The sequence below is a fragment of the Pelmatolapia mariae genome, linkage group LG16_19 (assembly GCF_036321145.2).
Source record: "Pelmatolapia mariae isolate MD_Pm_ZW linkage group LG16_19, Pm_UMD_F_2, whole genome shotgun sequence".
In the NCBI taxonomy this organism is placed as follows: Eukaryota; Metazoa; Chordata; class Actinopteri; order Cichliformes; family Cichlidae; genus Pelmatolapia; species Pelmatolapia mariae.
In genome coordinates this window covers 48,517,007-48,533,912 of record NC_086241.1, presented here as the reverse complement: position 1 = coordinate 48,533,912, position 16,906 = coordinate 48,517,007, and the positions used below count along the sequence as shown (strand labels likewise).

At 43.1% G+C, this 16,906-nt stretch overlaps 1 protein-coding gene across 1 annotated transcript; it reads left to right on the top strand.

The window, feature by feature from the left end:
* The first annotated feature begins 2 nt into the window (after positions 1-2).
* On the top strand, positions 3-16,862 carry LOC134645550 (zinc finger protein DPF3-like). The gene is made up of 10 exons (XM_063499028.1): positions 3-71; positions 7,245-7,405; positions 8,265-8,372; positions 10,494-10,621; positions 11,489-11,584; positions 11,758-11,818; positions 15,134-15,175; positions 15,775-15,915; positions 16,313-16,426; positions 16,524-16,862. Exons 1-10 carry the CDS (start codon positions 40-42, stop codon positions 16,682-16,684), a joined length of 1,044 nt encoding a protein of 347 aa, XP_063355098.1. The 5' UTR covers positions 3-39; the 3' UTR covers positions 16,685-16,862.
* Positions 16,863-16,906: the final 44 nt, after the last annotated feature.

Here is a 16,906-nt window from a genome sequence, read left to right as displayed (position 1 = left end):
GAACTGCAAGACGCCGATATTGCGTTACATTGTAGCAAAATGGCGGCTGTCATTCAGAATCCACTAAAAGCGTAAGTAATTTAGACATTGAGGAAATTGTGAATATCTACTTTGTTGCCAAGTCGTACATTTAAACTGAGCGCTAGCGCATGCCATTTCCAGCCGTGTGCATATGAGCTATTAAGCTGTCCAAATTCATTTTGTGTACTTCTTGCATGGCAAAGTAACCTCGTATAGTTTCTTTTTTATTTTTTTAATTCCGCTAGATTTCAACATTTGGTTTTAAACAACGTGCGTTCGGCTGCTTGACATTTTCGCTGTACTAGCGGGGCTTTTCCTCTACACGGCTTTGCATACAACACGGGAGAGTGTCGTCTTTTTCTGGGCTGTAAATTTATTTGAAAAAAAAACTGTTCACAACGTGCCTTTGCGCCGTTACGAATAATTAAAAAGCCGAATTTCTTCCTTCGCTCGGTGGGGCATAGCGGCGGAATATCATATGACATTCCGAAAGTCGTTTATAGTTGGTGTGAATTGTCGACATGTCAACTTTGGCTCCTCCGAGCGCAGACGTGGTCAGGACCCGGTAAAGCAAGGGAGGAGGCATTTTGTATTTGCATGCTTGCTGGAGAAATCGACAAAAGTGACAGCAGTTGACTCCGCCGCTGAAAATAGGCTGTCACCCTGCGCTCAAATAGTGCATGCACGGCCGTTTTTTGTCCCTCAACTTCAAAGAAATACTCCACCTTTCCCTCCCATTTTCTCCTTTGTTCTTCTGTATTGTTTTACCAGTTCCTACTGGTAGACGTATCACTGCAAGTTAGACACACTTGGCCTCTCGCTCCTTGTCATTTTTGTGCTGCACATTGTGGTCTGCTAAATCTTAACATGCATGTTAAGTTGCGCGGCTGTCACCAGACAGTCCGCCTGTATTGATGTGTTATAATCACGGGACTGTGGAGGTATAGTGCAGGCTGTCTCCACTGTGCCTTTAAGTGGAGGAGTGCTGGAGATTAGCTTGGTCCAGGATCCTGGGCCCATCTGTCAGAGAGATGCTCCGACAGAGAGGAAGTGTTGGGCACAAGCAGGAGAACCATCTGCTCCTTCACAGAGGTACCCTGCCACCTCAGTGGACTGTGAGCACAAGGAGTGGACCTCACAGCACCTTGCACATCCATGCAACCCATGCTGCCATTGTTATTGAGGCATTATTACACCTAGGAAAGGATGCTGGAAAGGATGGTGTTTTTTGCACCATCTAGGGAGAAGTTAATTTTAAGCATCCAGAGTATATATGTATATGTATATGTATTTGTGATGATCCAGTAAAGTGGCCTCCTAGTAAGATAACCTCCCTGCCCACAAAAAAAGAAATGTGGGGGGGGGGGGGGGGGGGGGGGTGTTGAATCGTTATGTACTCCTCAGTCGACTGAGCATGCTCTCAATTTTCGCTCAAACTGCTCAACAGTTTTACTCACCGGGGAATTGCCCGGTGCAATCACAGCCTCCTCCTGCTGGCACCTGAGCAGCTCAGCGAACACACTCGATGTTCAGTGCAAATGTTCAATAAATAATTCCCTCCCCATCTAAACTGCTGCTGTTCTCGTACCTCACGCCTTTTCACGAGAGCACGCAGAGGTGCATTTCATGACTACCGGTGTTGGGCCATTTCTCTTGTGTCCCAGCAAGCCTCGGTATCTGTCTGCTGTCAAGCCACTGCTTCATCTCACTGACGTTTTAGCATTCTGATGTGGAATGTCTCCTTGCTATAAGCTGTGCTTAATGAAGTGTTTCAATCTGCTATAATTAGCCTCTGTCTCGGGTTTCTGACTTCATTTCACACGTTTGTCAGATTATAATTAGTCACACTTGACACTAATTGGATGTCGCTCCCGTGGACCAGTTTGACCTTTTTTTTGTATTAAGATGATTCACTTCAGGGAAATGGAACTGCTAGTTTGACTTTGTGAGGATGAGGCTGATGGAGCAGGAGCATGCAGGCCCGCGCACGCCTGGGTGAGGTCTGTCCCCTTCTCTGAGCTCTGTTGGACGACAGTAATCTCCAGAATCTGCTGATTAAAATGGAGGCTGGAATATTTAATTAATAAGGGGAGCGCATAAAGCTGCTCATTAAAATTTGAGCCACAGCTGGAGTTTATCTGCCGCCTGGACACATCTTCCATCCGCGGCTCTCCTGACGTTCCACCCGCCGGATTCATGCTGTCAGCTTTCTTGTCATTTGCTGTTGAGTAGACTTTGAGTGAGTCAGGCTTGCTGTTTATTGGTACTGCAGTGTGGAGGTGTATGGTCTGGTTTTTTTTACCCCTGCCCTCAGCCAGACTGTGTTGTTCTGATTGGTGTAATCAGAGGTTGCTATCAGGATGCAGTCACTCTGTAGGCCCTCCCCCTACCCTTGTTATGTGGTAGCTCTTGCTTCCTGTGGAGCAGCAGTGCACCTGCAAGTTTGAGATACCTTCTAAATAGAGCACACGAGACAGAAGTTGTTTCATATCAGATTTTTGTTGTTGTTTTGTTTTGTTTTTATTGTTGCTCTTACATATTCTCCTTACAAGCCGAGCTATTGTAAAGCACTAGCTTTTTGTCATGACTGCAGCTCACTCGTAGCTCTCCTGCTCTCTCAGTTTGTCGTTAGATATGCAAAACGTGTGTTGACACACGCTTACATTACGGACGCAGCCATGTGACACGGTGAACCGTTGACAGGAACATGCTGATAGCGGAGGCCCCACTGGCCACAAGATTTGCTTTTGTTCTTCACCCTCATGCGCACACTCACCTTCTCTGCTCAGCTGGAAGACATCGGGGATGTGTTGTACATACCTCTGAGGCTGTAGCATGCACACAAGTCTCAAGTGTTTATGGCTAATTCTAATAGCTAAATCTGGTTTAGTGCAAATTTGAGCTCATTTTTGTGTATTTTTCTTCTGTATCTTGTAATAGAAAAAAGAAAAAACAAGCTAAAAATGTAGCCAGATTGTCTAAACCAGTGGTTTGCACACCTCTCTAAGGCTCCAGAGATACATTTTAGTTGTCTGTAGTTGGTCAGAACATAATTGTATTATTCAGCTGCATACTTGAAAGCTTTATCCAATCATCTTACTGCGCATGTGTGTTACTTGATCAGTTCTTCTTCAAACTGTTGCTTCATTCTCTGATCTTAACTCGATTATGAAAGTAATGTCCAAAAATATAAAGTTGAAGTTATCTTTCAGCCAAGTCAACAGACTAGTCTCTCAGAACAAGGCAGAAGGTTGTGAATACTGAGTTGGAGGTGGTGTGTGTATGCGTGTGTGCCCTCCCCCCACCCCCCTCCTGAGTTGCTGGACATGTGGGTCTTGTCACTCATTACAGGTGTCAGAAAGATCTCTCACCTAAGCCGGAACACCTGCTGCTGGGGGCGGCAGGGCTCTGATGCAGCTCGTGCTGTTGCACACACAGCTAGCAACCACCAGAAGTCTTTCACCCACTTACATGTTCAGATGCTCCACCATCCTCCCTCCTCAAACCCCCTTGCACTCCAGTTTTCACTTGAGACCAACCGGCATCCTCTCCCGCCTTCATTCAACTCGAATAATCGCAGGGGTTTCTTGGCACTAGCGTGCGCCCATAGCCAACTTCGGGGAGCACTCGCAGCCGATCTGCTTTTAGTAAACTGATATGTCACACTATGCCCCATCACAGCTGTGTGTTGATATCAAGGAATGCCACTGAAGCACACAGGTTAGGTTGACAGGGATTTACTGTTGGAAACGAGACGCGCCGCACATGGTACACATTTGACAAATCTAATTTATGCATTTTATTACCAAGCCGCGTGCTATTATTTTTTTTCATGAGCTAAACATTTCTCTTAAATCCTCGATGAAGCTACTAGCAAGCATGTCAAACCGCTGATCCTGTGTGTTCATGCTTTGTGGCAAATCTGTTTTGAGTCTATCCCTGTGTGAATACGCTTGTAAAAATTCCTGCACCTTAAAGCCAGAGAAAGCCCTGCTACATGTGAGAAATTTGTGTTGTTTTTGGATTTGTATGCCACGCAAATCAATCAGCTACGTCTTTATTAGGCAGGGAGCAGTAGTAATGCAATTATTCATTAGAATAAAGTCCTGTGTTTATTAGTCATGATCTGCTTGTTAGCTTTTCCTTCCTCTCCCTTTTCATCTCCCTCACACTTTTCCACCCCTCCCTGCGCTAGCTCTGTACCTGCGACTGTTTACTCTTCTCAATCACACTGACACGAAGCCTGTCCTTCCAGGAAACTTCACACACACTCTGGTTTTGTCTCAAATGCATAGCTGGACGTTGTCTCAAGGGTGGGGGCAAAGACGGAGGGAAAGAAGGAGTGTGGGATCCGAGCAGCACTGACAAATCAGCCTTCCAGCACCTCTACCTCTGCTTTAAAATTCCAGCCTCGACTCACAACCCGCAGCTCATTAGTTTCACTTCAAAATGGCCGTCCTTCTAATGCTGTAATTGAGAACACGTGGAGGAACTTCATTATTCGGATGTGGGGATGTTTATACCAGAAGAACCAGTAGCTATTATTGGGCCCTCTTGGCCCTGTGATATAATAGCAAACTGTGGAAAACGCATCCAAAGTACCGTGTCATGATTTCAGAGTTGAAGCAGTTACCTTCGTCTTTGATATAGTCAAATTAGAACCTGCCCTTGTGCTAGGCACTCTGCTGAGATTAATTAAGTAGGCTAATTACCATACCAGGCGTGTGGCAGCGATTGAGGGCTTGAATGTGAAATTTCCTCCCCCATTTCACTCTGAATATTAACATTGAAACCCTCAGGGACTGCCAAAATCTCAGCAGCACTAAGAAAAGTGGAACTAAAGTGCGAGAGTCTTAGCTGCTTGCTGGTCGGAGGAGTGACTTTATATCAGACCCTAGATTCAGTGTTTGCGTGATAATCTAACACAGTCAGCGTCAGTGTAGCTCACAGCCTGTCTTGAATCAGATCAAACAAAGAGCCCACAGAGGTAATAATATGTTTAACCTCAGGAGTGGGAGCAGCAGAGTGGTCGAATTGTTGTAAATGGGATGCATTGTTTTTTTTCTCTTTCCACAAATTCCCCCTGTTGGCAAGGTGGAAACAGGAGTGAGAAGCTCAGCTGTCAGCTTGATCCCTAAATTGAACAGGGTTTGATGCTAACAGCATTGCTGGGTTCTTGGGGACTTGAATATACAGGAAACAGATAGTATGAAAGATGCACTTTATCTTTGCGGTCTCTTTTTAAAGAAGCAACGTGTTTCTTCCCTTGTTTTGTTTTGATCTGGCTTTCCATCAGCTTATAGCTGCTTCAGCTAAGTGATCTGCAGCCAGCAAAGCAACAGGCCTTTATCGAAGCATTTGTACATGATGAATATCTCGGATAACAGACGCTGCGTAAGTATAGTCGCCCTTATTGTTAGCAGCACAGCACTTCTTGACCGGTTCTTCAAAGAAGCTTCCACATCAGTGTCCCAGCTGTGTCAACAGTGGTGAGAACTACAAGAGTAGATTTACTCAAGTCTGATTAGTAGTTGCACTTTAAAAGAGCATCCCCATTTTCTACAGTCTGTTTCTACTCCACTATAGTGGAAAGGCAAATATTGCATGTTTACTGGATATATCATTATTAAATTCAGTCCCACTGGTGCTAGCTGTAATATGAATTGCTAATAAACTGATCTGTTCTGTAAGAGTTGTTAAGCTTTTTTAACCTTTGAGTATTTTTAATACAGACTGTTTTCTTGACTTTTCTGTGCTCCTTTTTTGCTTCCTTGTTCTTCCACTACTATACATAGACTGTATATAAAAGATGGATGTAGCTTGTGGGTCTTGTGGGTTGTGGCCAGCAGAGAGCAACTCCACCGATTGCAAAAAAGTATTCTGGAAGAAATACTTTGATGTTGAAATTATACTTCAGCAGTGGTAGCACAAAGGCAGTCCGTGGGCAGTCGCAGAGTGCCCGTCTACCTGCAGAGAGTGTTCTGTTGTCCATAGAGGCAGTGTGCAAAGTATGTGGTGCAACCGGTCTGTGGGCTACTCTTGATGTACTGTTGTTGGTCCATCAGCCAGCTGTGGAGACGTTAACATACAAAGAACTGAAGTGAAACCTAGACTGTTAAAAGCAATGAAGTGTCCACTGCAGCCACAGTATGTACTTTTCATATTGTATTTTTAGCTCTGTGATGGGGTTTTTTGGACTTCTGCCTTTCCCCGGTGAACTCCACCGTCACTCCCTTCCCTGTCTGGGTCCACTTGTCATTCATTCAGCATTCGACCAACACACAGGTCACCCACATCCAGCGATGTGCAGTTGAGTTTTTTTTCTGTGTGGAAATTCATATGCAAAAGGACACATTTGCACTACCATATTCATGTTCAGGAAACAGTTTACTGCCGGGGCTATGGTCTCAATCCCTAGTTTTACATTTTTTTTGAATACAATATGATTTTCTTGGCTGATTTAAATTTCTAAAAAAAAGTAACATTGATAGTGTGTCCTGTCAGTACCAATTTTTGTTGATCCCAATTTTCTTTCTATTAACCTTTCTTCAACCCGTAACTTTTTTAGATTAAAAGACATTAGTACACATTACAGTTTTCCCCAAACTGCAGCAACTTCCTGGATCTCCTCTCATTTAAACTCCTGACAAAAAAGTTCTGAAAATGAGATGCACCTTTACCTACCATGTTCTATCTTACCAAACAAAAGCAAATGCAACAGATTTCACCAGGTGTGAATTTTGTGTCCTCACTCACAGTGAAGTGAGTTTACTCTAATGACATCTTAGCACACGGCTGTGAGTTTGCACGTGAATTGCTTTTTGCTCGTGTTGTTGTGCACGAAACAGTCCAGCTTGCAATTGGACATAGGTCAGGGGTCAGCATGCTAGGAATGGGCCGATCCTTGTCCCTGACTGATCAGTCGGTGCATATCTACAACGCGGTGTTCTTTTTTTAAACTATTGTCCCCCTAGAGTCAAAATGAATGATAAAGCAGAATGTGCTTTAAGGCAAGCATACCTTTTGATTGATCGGTTGGTATTGTATGAGCATGTAATGTTCGTCACATCCACCCCTTGGGAGTCCCATGTAGTGAAGTTGTGTTTTAATGCTCGTAGGTTAAAAACAGGAGTTCATTAACCGGCGGGTGATGTCATTTGCAATTAGTTAAAGTTAACCAACCATATCTACCCTTGTCATTGATCTTTGCTTATTTTCGACAGGTTGGGCGACCAGTTCTATAAAGAGGCCATTGAGCAGTGCCGCAGCTACAATGCCCGCCTGTGCGCTGAACGCAGCGTCCGCCTGCCATTCCTGGACTCTCAAACCGGGGTGGCCCAGAACAACTGCTACATCTGGATGGAACGTCACCATCGCAGCCCCGGTGAGTGAAAACACCCACACTGTGCATGCAAAAAGAAAGAAGACTTGGGTCAGTTCGATGCGGTTTTTAGTGTTTCCATTATTACCTGGTACCAGGTACTTTTCAAGTACCTACTTGGGCGGGGTTCCAAGGGATCCGAGATGATCCAAAAAGGTGACATCAACAGACTGAATTCCACCGATTAGATAGTCAGCGACATCACTCAATGATTCATGAGAGCGTCTCCTTCATGAAAATCAAAACAGCAATCTTGAAACCCAGCAGCGAGAGAAATGGCTGCACAAAAAAAGTTTGACAAAAAGCCACAGACCGAGCAGCAGTTATGCCATCGCCTCGACTTCCTCCTTTGTTGTGGCATTTGTGTCCTAAACAAATGATGTCATGGGACGTTCGGTCACGTTACTGTAATGAGCCCTACGCATATTCGGTGGAAAAGGAGTCGAGCCAAACCAAGTCACGTCGAGCCAATCAGAGTATGTACTAATGGAAAAGGGATATTAGTGGTTGGGAGTGGCAAGTAACCTCCAGCTAAAAGACATAAAATTTCACTCACATGTACTGTACCAGTGTACCTGCACATGTGATGTGACAATAAAAGTGATTTGATTTGATTTGATAAAATACATTATTAAGTGCTTTTTAGTGAAGTTTAGGGAACAGAACTACTTGGCTAGGATTAGTAAATGATCATGATTTGGTTTAGTTTGTTTTGGTTTGGTGGTTTGGAGACTGTCCTGTCAGTCTCGGAGAGAAAAATTGGTGCAGGCATGGAGAAAAACAAAAAGTTTGAAGGACTTTATGTCGAAACAAACAAATTGCCATGAGACTTGAATTTTCATTCATGGCGTTCATTCTACAGGTGTTGCAGCCGGACAGATGTACACGTACCCCGCCCGCTGCTGGCGAAAGAAAAGACGGCTGCACAACTCCACAGATCCCCGCCTGGGCATTTACGGCCTCCAGCTCGGTAAGACCCTGCAGCCTCTTCTCGGCATGTCACCTGCCCACCGCTCTCTGCTCCACTCAGCTTCTCCTCCCACTCAGCCGGCTCCCCCTCAATCTCCACCCACCTCCTTCAGCTCATGTGATTACTGATGATGATCTGGAATAATCTCACTAAAAGCATATCAGTCAGTCTCAGCGCAATGAGCAGAGCAGGCTGCCAGTCATTTTTCAGGGGATGAAATGTGGCTGTGTTCACCACGGCTGGTAAACTTGTTTTGTGAGAAGTAGAACATGTAATTAGATTTACCGCTGCTGGGAGCAGCGAGACAGAGTTTGGCCACTGCAGACAGTATTTAATAAATGTTATGGAATGAAGTTTGGTCTTCTCTGACTGCCACTTGAAACAGCTCACTCAACACATTTACCCTCTCTATATTCTCACTCCATCTTATTTTCTACTTGCCACCTCCCTTGCTGATTGGGTTTGTCTCTTTCTCTCTGGCAACTCTTTCATCTTTCTCTCCCTGTAGCCTGCCACGCAGTGTGTCTGTGTTTGGTGGCCAGTCTTTCTCAACACTGAGTAACAGGTCCATTCTGTGCCCAAAGCTTTCATACCCACTGGGAGGTTACACTATCCTAAGGAATAAACACAGAAATGCAAGGTTACATCTTTCTCTTTCAAGTAGTTTCTGCAAAAAGAAAATGGCATAATGTTTTGACAGAAATCTCCAAGATTGTGGTGCTGTGTTTATGTGTTTTGCATGTTAGAAGGAAAAATTGTTGGGATGTTGAGGAAGCGAGAGAGAGCGAGAGAGACTGGAAAGAGAAACCAAGATGTAGTGACAGCATGTGAACAAAGCCTTTGTTTCCTAAACACATCCCATTGTAGCCTATTGTTTTCCACTGAGCTTGTGCTTGCCGAGACCACACCACCACCCTGCTGTCCCTTCCCTTCTCCAATAAAAAGTGGATTGGTATGCGCGGTCTGTGAGTGCCCAGCAGAGGGGAAACGTACCCCGATTTAACCTGGCGTCTCTTATATGGAGCACATTGTACAGCTGGCCAGAGGTGGCCAGCTCAGGGCAGCAGCCAGAGTCTGTCTCACTGTCTGATGGTGTGCTAGAGGGACTGGGGCTGCATGCAGAATCAGCTCCCTGCTGCAGGCTGCTGCCGGCTCTATTTTTAGCCCCCCCCAGCTCCCATGGGTTGAGAGAGGGAGGGAGGGAAAGGATGGGGGTGGGGGGGGGTTGTCTCGTCGCGGAGAGTTGAAAGTCAACGTGTGCAGACACAATGGTGAGGGGCTACTGCCACATGGTGGAAGGGCCAATTTTTAAGAAGCATAGGTACGAGAGGGAGAAAGCTCTATCTCTTTGTGCCTGCCTCTCACCTATGCAGTCCTCTGCTGTTTCAGGTCCTACGTGCTCAATATTCTGCAAAAGCTGGGGCTTTGAAGTATGTCCTCTTCAAAGACCCACAAAGCAACTGGATGATCATGAAGCTCTCTGTAGAGGAGATTGTGCAAATAAGATGTGTGGATCCGACTAGCTGTCAAAGCTTTTGTTTGTTCTGCTTTGTCTGCTCAACCTGCTCGCCTCCTACACTGTTTGTTTAGATCGTCAGTGTAGGAGGAGATATCTGCATGTGTTCAAGTTAAAGCGATAAGCCACATAAGTACATTCCTGTGGACAAAGTCAGCCTAATGTCCGCATAGGGCAACAGTACCGAGAGCTCAGTGACTGTGCAGTCTTCCTCAGAGCGAGAACATGTATGTTTTGTTTTTTGTTGTTTTCCAGCAGTATATTGTTGTGGAAAAATGGCTGTGATGACACATTCTGCTGCAGGCCAAAGAGATGATAAGCATTAGAAAAAACAAATGCTACACCAAATTGCCACATGCTTTTATGAGTTCTAGTAAGAGTGGAAGAGAAGAAAGATAATGGAATTATGCTGATAAAAGCTGCTCATGCAGGTCACTGTTTGTGACACTGCTGGTTCCTATCGAAATTATAGTGCTCGATGGTGATACACTGCACATGCTGTGCATTAGCACTCTGACGTTTTCACTTAAAGCGCACAGTTGACAAACACTAAGCCGGTGTTGTGATGACTCATCACATGTTCCCTGTTATTTGTCTTCATGCAGACGGCGGTCTCATGTCAAAGGACACTTTGCCGACTCAGAGCACTACACTGGAAGCTCTGCTTCGTGGAGAGGGCCTAGACAAGAGGAACGCCTCCAAGAACGACGAGGAGAGCCTGCTGGAGATCCAGGTGGGTCCAGTCAAACTGCGTGTGGATCAGTGCGGTTCATAGCATCCGGTAAACATTTTAAAATGTTAATCTTGTGTGGTATCAGTTAAACGATCGAAGGCCTTGGCACTCACAGTGATGTTTTGTGCCCCAACTGGTTGCCAAGGCAACCTGCCAAGTTTTTCCAGCTGACCCGCGGTGCTTATTAGATGACTGTTGTCTCACTGAGAGGCATTTTAGGAAAAGGGAAGATATAGAACTTGAGTTTTCAATGCAGTAGCTCTGCCTGTGAAAGAAATGTCAGTATCTTTATTGTTTCTTGTTGCAAGTCAAAAGCAGGCTTATCTCCTAGCATCACACATTCCACCAAATACACTTGTGGAAACATGCATATTTATGGAAAGAGGGTGCTTGGAGCATAATGGCCAAGTCTTTCAGAAGGAAATCTTGCCACTCTGCAGCCGCTCTGGTAATACTATTTTGCGTGAACAAGACCAAAACCCTTTCCAAATAAATGAGGAGAGCCATAACTTTCAGTAGTCAAAAACTGCACGTATAGACATTAAATCTTTGGGGGGAGAAATGTGCTTAAAATGTTTTGTTAATGCTTGAAATGTTTGTTCTAAACTAAGATTTTAAAAGCTGTATAGCTTTGTTGTTGGGATCGAAATGAAAATGGAGATGTATTAAGATGTCAAGGTTAGGGCTGAGGGCATTGTTGACCCAAATCCTCACAGGCTTTGCAACTGATGTGATCAAAATCTGTAGTTCCTCTTAACTTCTGTTGCCTCATCACAGTGTTTTTATTTATTTTTTCCCCCCTTTCCTCTAGCTAGCTAAGCTCTAATCAGTACTGATCATCCATTACTCTGTCTCTATCTACCCCAGAGGGTTCTGGAGGCAGATGCAGCAGAAGATGCTTTCAATGACGATGATGACTACGAGGTGGACACTCCCAAGCGGAGACATCGGGGAAAAGGAAGAGTAAGTGAAGAAACGATGATGGACACATACTGGAGATGCAGTTTAGAAAAGTCAAAAAAGTCAAATCACAGTTAACTCAGGCTGATCTTTTATGTGTTACGTCTGTATGTTAAAAACACAGATTCCATAGCAGACAGTCTCATTGAATTGATTTTTTTTTTGCCTTTCTTCAGGGTCGGGGTTCAGGTCGCAGGAGGACAGATCTAGATGATGATAAGCCATATGTCTGTGATAGTAAGTCGAGACAAATTCTTAAATCATTTAACCTTCATACAAATGATTTGTAGATAATCTGCTGAATTCTTTTTTTTCTTCTTCTTCTCATTTTGTTATCTAACGTTGTAACCTTGTACAGTCGAGACTAACAGTTTCCTAGAGTACTACTGTTTACACTCCTCACTGATAAAATAAATTGGACAGGCTTTTTACAGAGTCTGTTTATATTTTAGACCTAATTGGAAGAATAATGTTTAAGCCGCTTTCACACTTTGCACTGTAGCTCTGAACTTTTCTAGACATTACTCGCTGTATGTCAGAATGTGTTTGGGTCCAAGTCAGCCATTAAACAGACTTTACCCTTGCAGCTATCCAGTTTGAGCTCATGTGAAAAAAGGAGCAGGTAATTGTTTGATGAATTCTGTGCCTCCTACACCCTCTATCCAAGCTCTGACCTCTGGCCTAAACCGAGCTAGGTATTTTCAGTAGCGAGAACACGTCTGATGCAGAGATTGTCTTGCTGTGTGTGAGAAAGGATAAGAAAAAGGCTTTTCTTGGTTGTGAGGCTGTTAAGAGCACCTACAGATCAAGATTTCCTCTTCAAAATTCTGTCATGGTCAACAGCAACCCTCAAAGTCAGTTACCAATAATATAGTTAGACTTGTTAAACTTTAACAATTTTGTAGGTTTGCTGTTGTACACCACCACAGTGGACTTTACAATTCGTCCTGCTGTCTGTGTATCAGCAGTCACATCATCAATTAACACCAGTGACCCAATACTACCAGCACCCCTACATGCCCTACTATACAGAAAGGGATGGGAATTGATAAGGATTTAGGAATTTCGATTCCATTATCGATATTACTTATTGATTTGATTCCTTGTCAATTCTCTTATTGATTCTCATTGGGCTCTCCCTAGCTCTGCTTTGAGAGTTACCGCCATCACTAAGCATCATATCAAAGACATTACATTCATGCAAATTAATTGCACGTCGTGTGATCAACTGTTTGTGCGTGTTGGATGTATTTCCTGTCTTTGTTGTGAATAATTTATTACACATATTACACTGAACACTTTTGTTAAAAGTAATGCAGTACATTGCTTAATTAGTCCAAGGAGAAAATAATTCACTATACTACTCATAACATTACTTTCACATTGCTCTGTAAAATGACCTGAAACACACTGTCTGTTCATTATCATTAAACAATATAAACCTGAGGCTACAGCCCAACACACCAAAACAAATCCCTATCCTAATGAGGACACACATATGATCTTTCTTAGTATTTATGTATGAACAGAACAAAGCAAAGCACAAAGAGACTTCAAAGCAATCGCCACAGTGATTTTACGTCCATGAACAGGTAGAAACGGAGGCTGCAGCCTGACTGTTCATCCTTTCGTTACCTGAGGAAGTTTAGCAGCGGCTGGCTTCACCGCAGCTCCCAAATTACGAATGACTTGACTGCAGTCCTGGGCTGGGATCGTCATTCACTCAGCTTTAGTACCACTCTGGGTTTTTGGATAGCTTAGCGTTAGCATGATGTCTGTACAGCTGCTTGCTAAGACCGAAGGTGTGTTAACAGTTTAATACAGTTGTTACTGTCCTGGATGCATTTTGCTCTTTACCATTACACTCTTGTCCTTTAATGCAATAAAAATAAAAGTAATGTCCGTATCCACGCTGTAAACTGCTCAACTATTTTCCTCCTCCGACAACTGACATTAGTAGATTGTAGCGCAAGTGCAAGAACTAATAAGTGGGATCTATAGGCAGGCAGACTAACAATTCCAAGGAATTCGACTGCTAGGAACCGGTTCTCGAGTTCCATCCATACTGATAGATGATGTGGATCGCTTCAGATCATGAGTTGTTTGTCTTGTTCTCCATAGCTTTCTGTTTCAGTCATTCTGGTGCAAGTTGACCTTGATTTCATCTGTAGAGATTTTTTGTTTCAGAACTGTGCAAACTCTTTTTGATGTTCTCTCACAAAGTCTAATCTGACCTTTGTAATCTTGAGTGTAACCAGTGGTGTGCAGCCTGCGCTATATTTCGATTCATGAAAGCGTTTCATGGTCGTAGATCTTGATAACGATGTGTCTAGTCAACCTCCTGACTAGATGTGAAGCTGGTTTTCTGAACTATGGAAATAATTCTGTCATTATGCGCTTTACTGGTCTTCTGTGTTCTTTCAGAGGTTTTGGTGTTGCTGAGCTGCCAGTGCAGTGCATTCATTCTTTTGAATCATGCACCAGATTGTTGATTTGGCCACTTGGAAATTTTTTCCCATCTCTCTGAAAGGTTTATTTGGGTATTTCAGCCTCATGACTGCCTCACTCACTTGCATTAACATCTCATTTAAAATCACAGTGGAAAAAAAAAGAATAGAAATTTAACACTTTGAATGAGCTTCCAATATTATATCCAGGGGTGCACATAAGTGGTCCGCAGGTGCGCATTTGCTGTCAAAATAAAAGACGCGCACCAGATAAGAAGTTGCAACGCACGTTTGCGTACATAAGATTTTCTGGAGGAGGACAGACTTTTGTTTAGAACTCTTAAAGATGTCGAAGAAGCTCCTTTAAGCAGTTACTTTGGTGTTCCTCCACCTCCAAAGAAATGTCAGAAGGAGTCCGAACCGCAAAAGAAGCACGTATTCTCGGAAAAGTGGTTGCAGGAGGTGAGCTGGCTTCAAACAAATGATGAACGCACAGAGATGTGGTGCAGAATATGCCGTGAAAATCCCACTCTAGCGGACAAAAACAGTGCCTTTTATATGTACGCAAACGCGCGTTGCAACTTCTTATCTGGTGCGCGTCTTATTTTGACAGCGAATGCGAACCTGCGGACCACTTATGTGCACCCCTGATTATATCTGCTTTCTTATTAGTCATGAAATAACAAGAGAACTGCTTGTCAGCCAATTATCCAATTACCTTTGAGCCTCTGAAAATGAGACCATGTATAGAAATGGCTGTAATTCCTAAACAGTTGATGCACAATTGTTGTAAAACCTGCTTATTTTAAACCTGAATGTTTGCACTTCAACTACATCTTGATTGTTTAATTTAAAATCCACTTGGTGATGGTGCACAGAGGCAAAACTACAAAAAGTGTGTCTTTGCAAAACAAATTATGGACTTAACAGGATAAAACTTTATGAACTACTGCCACTGCAGTCTGAGCTATTCTTGTACATGCAAGTTGCATGTGGAAAATCCAAGTAAGGGGTATTGGATTTTACTCCATTTGCTGACTCTGTGTGGAAAAACACACCCTCATCTTTTCTCTTTCTTCTTGTGTTTTTGTCTTTTCTGTTTCAGACAGATACAAACAAAGGCAGAACTCCAAATCTTCAACCTCAGGTACGTTGATTTGTTGTTCTGACTGTAGTTCTTTAGATATTTATTTTAATCGGTTGTTGAGTTGTATTGTTGCAAGAGCTGCCATTATTGATTTAGCCCTTACATTATGTTATTTTTCTCAAGCTGAAAAGTGCCCTTGGTGCTTTGAATCTGAGCCACGGTTATTATGATGTCTGGCTTGGTGTTTTATTTGACTCACTGTTGTAATCAGATCTTAAAGTGCTGGTGCCAGAAGTAGAATAGTTAGCTCCATTAGATAGAATTTCTTCCATTTTTTTTCTGTGCTCAATGATGCTATCAGTCTGCACTTTGTTGTTGCCTATAAAGACAAAAGGGTACATACAAATATTTTGTAGCTATGTTTCTTTGACATTATTACCATCTAAGCAGATGCTCTGTGGAATTTTAACTCAGAAGCTTTGTGAAGGTCTCTATGAGAACCAGCCATAATCCTAAAAACAAATGGCCAGATGATGTAGGGGGGAAAAAAACACCTGCCCAACTCTACGCTTAGAAATGCTGTGTTCCCAGAATTATATTTGGATAATGAAATGCAGCCACAGTAGTGAGACTGATCATCTCCCCTGTGTTTCTTGCAGTCTGTGCAAAGCGCTACAGGAACCGCACAGGACTAAGTTACCACTACACCCATTCCCACCTGGCAGAGGAGGACAGAGCCGGGGAAAGGAGCACGGTTGCTTCCCAACCCCCCACTGCACCACAGACTGACAGACACAAACGTAAGTAAATGTGACACCTGTGGCTTCTGTTTAGTTTTCTCTTTTTTAACACTTTAAGTTATATTCACCCCGATTATTTTGCTTCTTGTCAACCCTGTTCTGGTTATATTTTAAAGTTTTTTTTTTGGGGGGGGGGGGTTGTTTTGTTTGTTTTTATCCTAATTAGATTTTCTTTTTTTAGGCGTAGACAAATGTAATTAAATTAAATGTAATTTTATTTAATGCAATTAAAATTGAAAAACAATTTTTTCTGCAAACTGACTTCTTCAGGACAAATGTCACCTGATTTTCACTTAAGTTATATTCTGTTTGTATAAGTTGTATAGGTACCTAACATAATCTGGGTTAAATCAACTGTCATTAAAACTTTGATTTCTTCCTGAAAATTCCTGTTTAGGTCCAAAGGGTCCAGGTGGGACCAGCATTCCCAACAGTTACTGTAATAAATGCCAGGGCTCAAACAAGAAAACGGGTAAATCTGCGTCTCCCTGCTCAGCCTGCCAGTGCACAAGTATGTTCACATATATCTTTGCATGATTTATTATGCCGTGATGATTGCCATATGATTTTGTTTTTTGACTCTGTTGCTCTCCTGTCCGGTGTTCCAGCTGACTGTGGAGAAGAGAAGGAAGACGGGACTTTTACTGGAGCTGAGGAGCTCTTCGGCACCACCTCAGAGAGCGACACTTCCACTTTTCATGGCTTTGAGGACGACGAGCTGGAAGAGCCGGCTGCAAACGGCAATGGGATACCCGGCCGTCACAGATAAAGAAAACCTTTTAGATTTAAAGAGACATTTTTTTAATATGGATTAACCTCTGGCAAAAATCTGCTGCTTCTTTTTCAATGTTTTTTTTTTTGTTTGCGGAAAGCACAAAGTGATGATTTCAGGATGGAAATGCAAGCAAGTGGTATTTTATCTACTGAACATTGTTAATTAATTTATGAACACCTTTTTTTTATATATATAAATATATATATAAACAAACTA

What these genes read in the sequence shown, in the direction of transcription:
- LOC134645550 (XM_063499028.1), top strand. Translation starts at nt 40, where the DNA reads ATGGCGGCTGTCATTCAGAATCCACTAAAAGC. An exon ending in ATTCAGAATCCACTAAAAGC is followed by an intron (nt 72 to 7,244) that starts GTAAGTAATTTA and finishes TATTTTCGACAG; the next exon opens with GTTGGGCGACCAGTTCTATA. An exon ending in TAAGCCATATGTCTGTGATA is followed by an intron (nt 11,819 to 15,133) that starts GTAAGTCGAGAC and finishes TTTCTGTTTCAG; the next exon opens with ACAGATACAAACAAAGGCAG.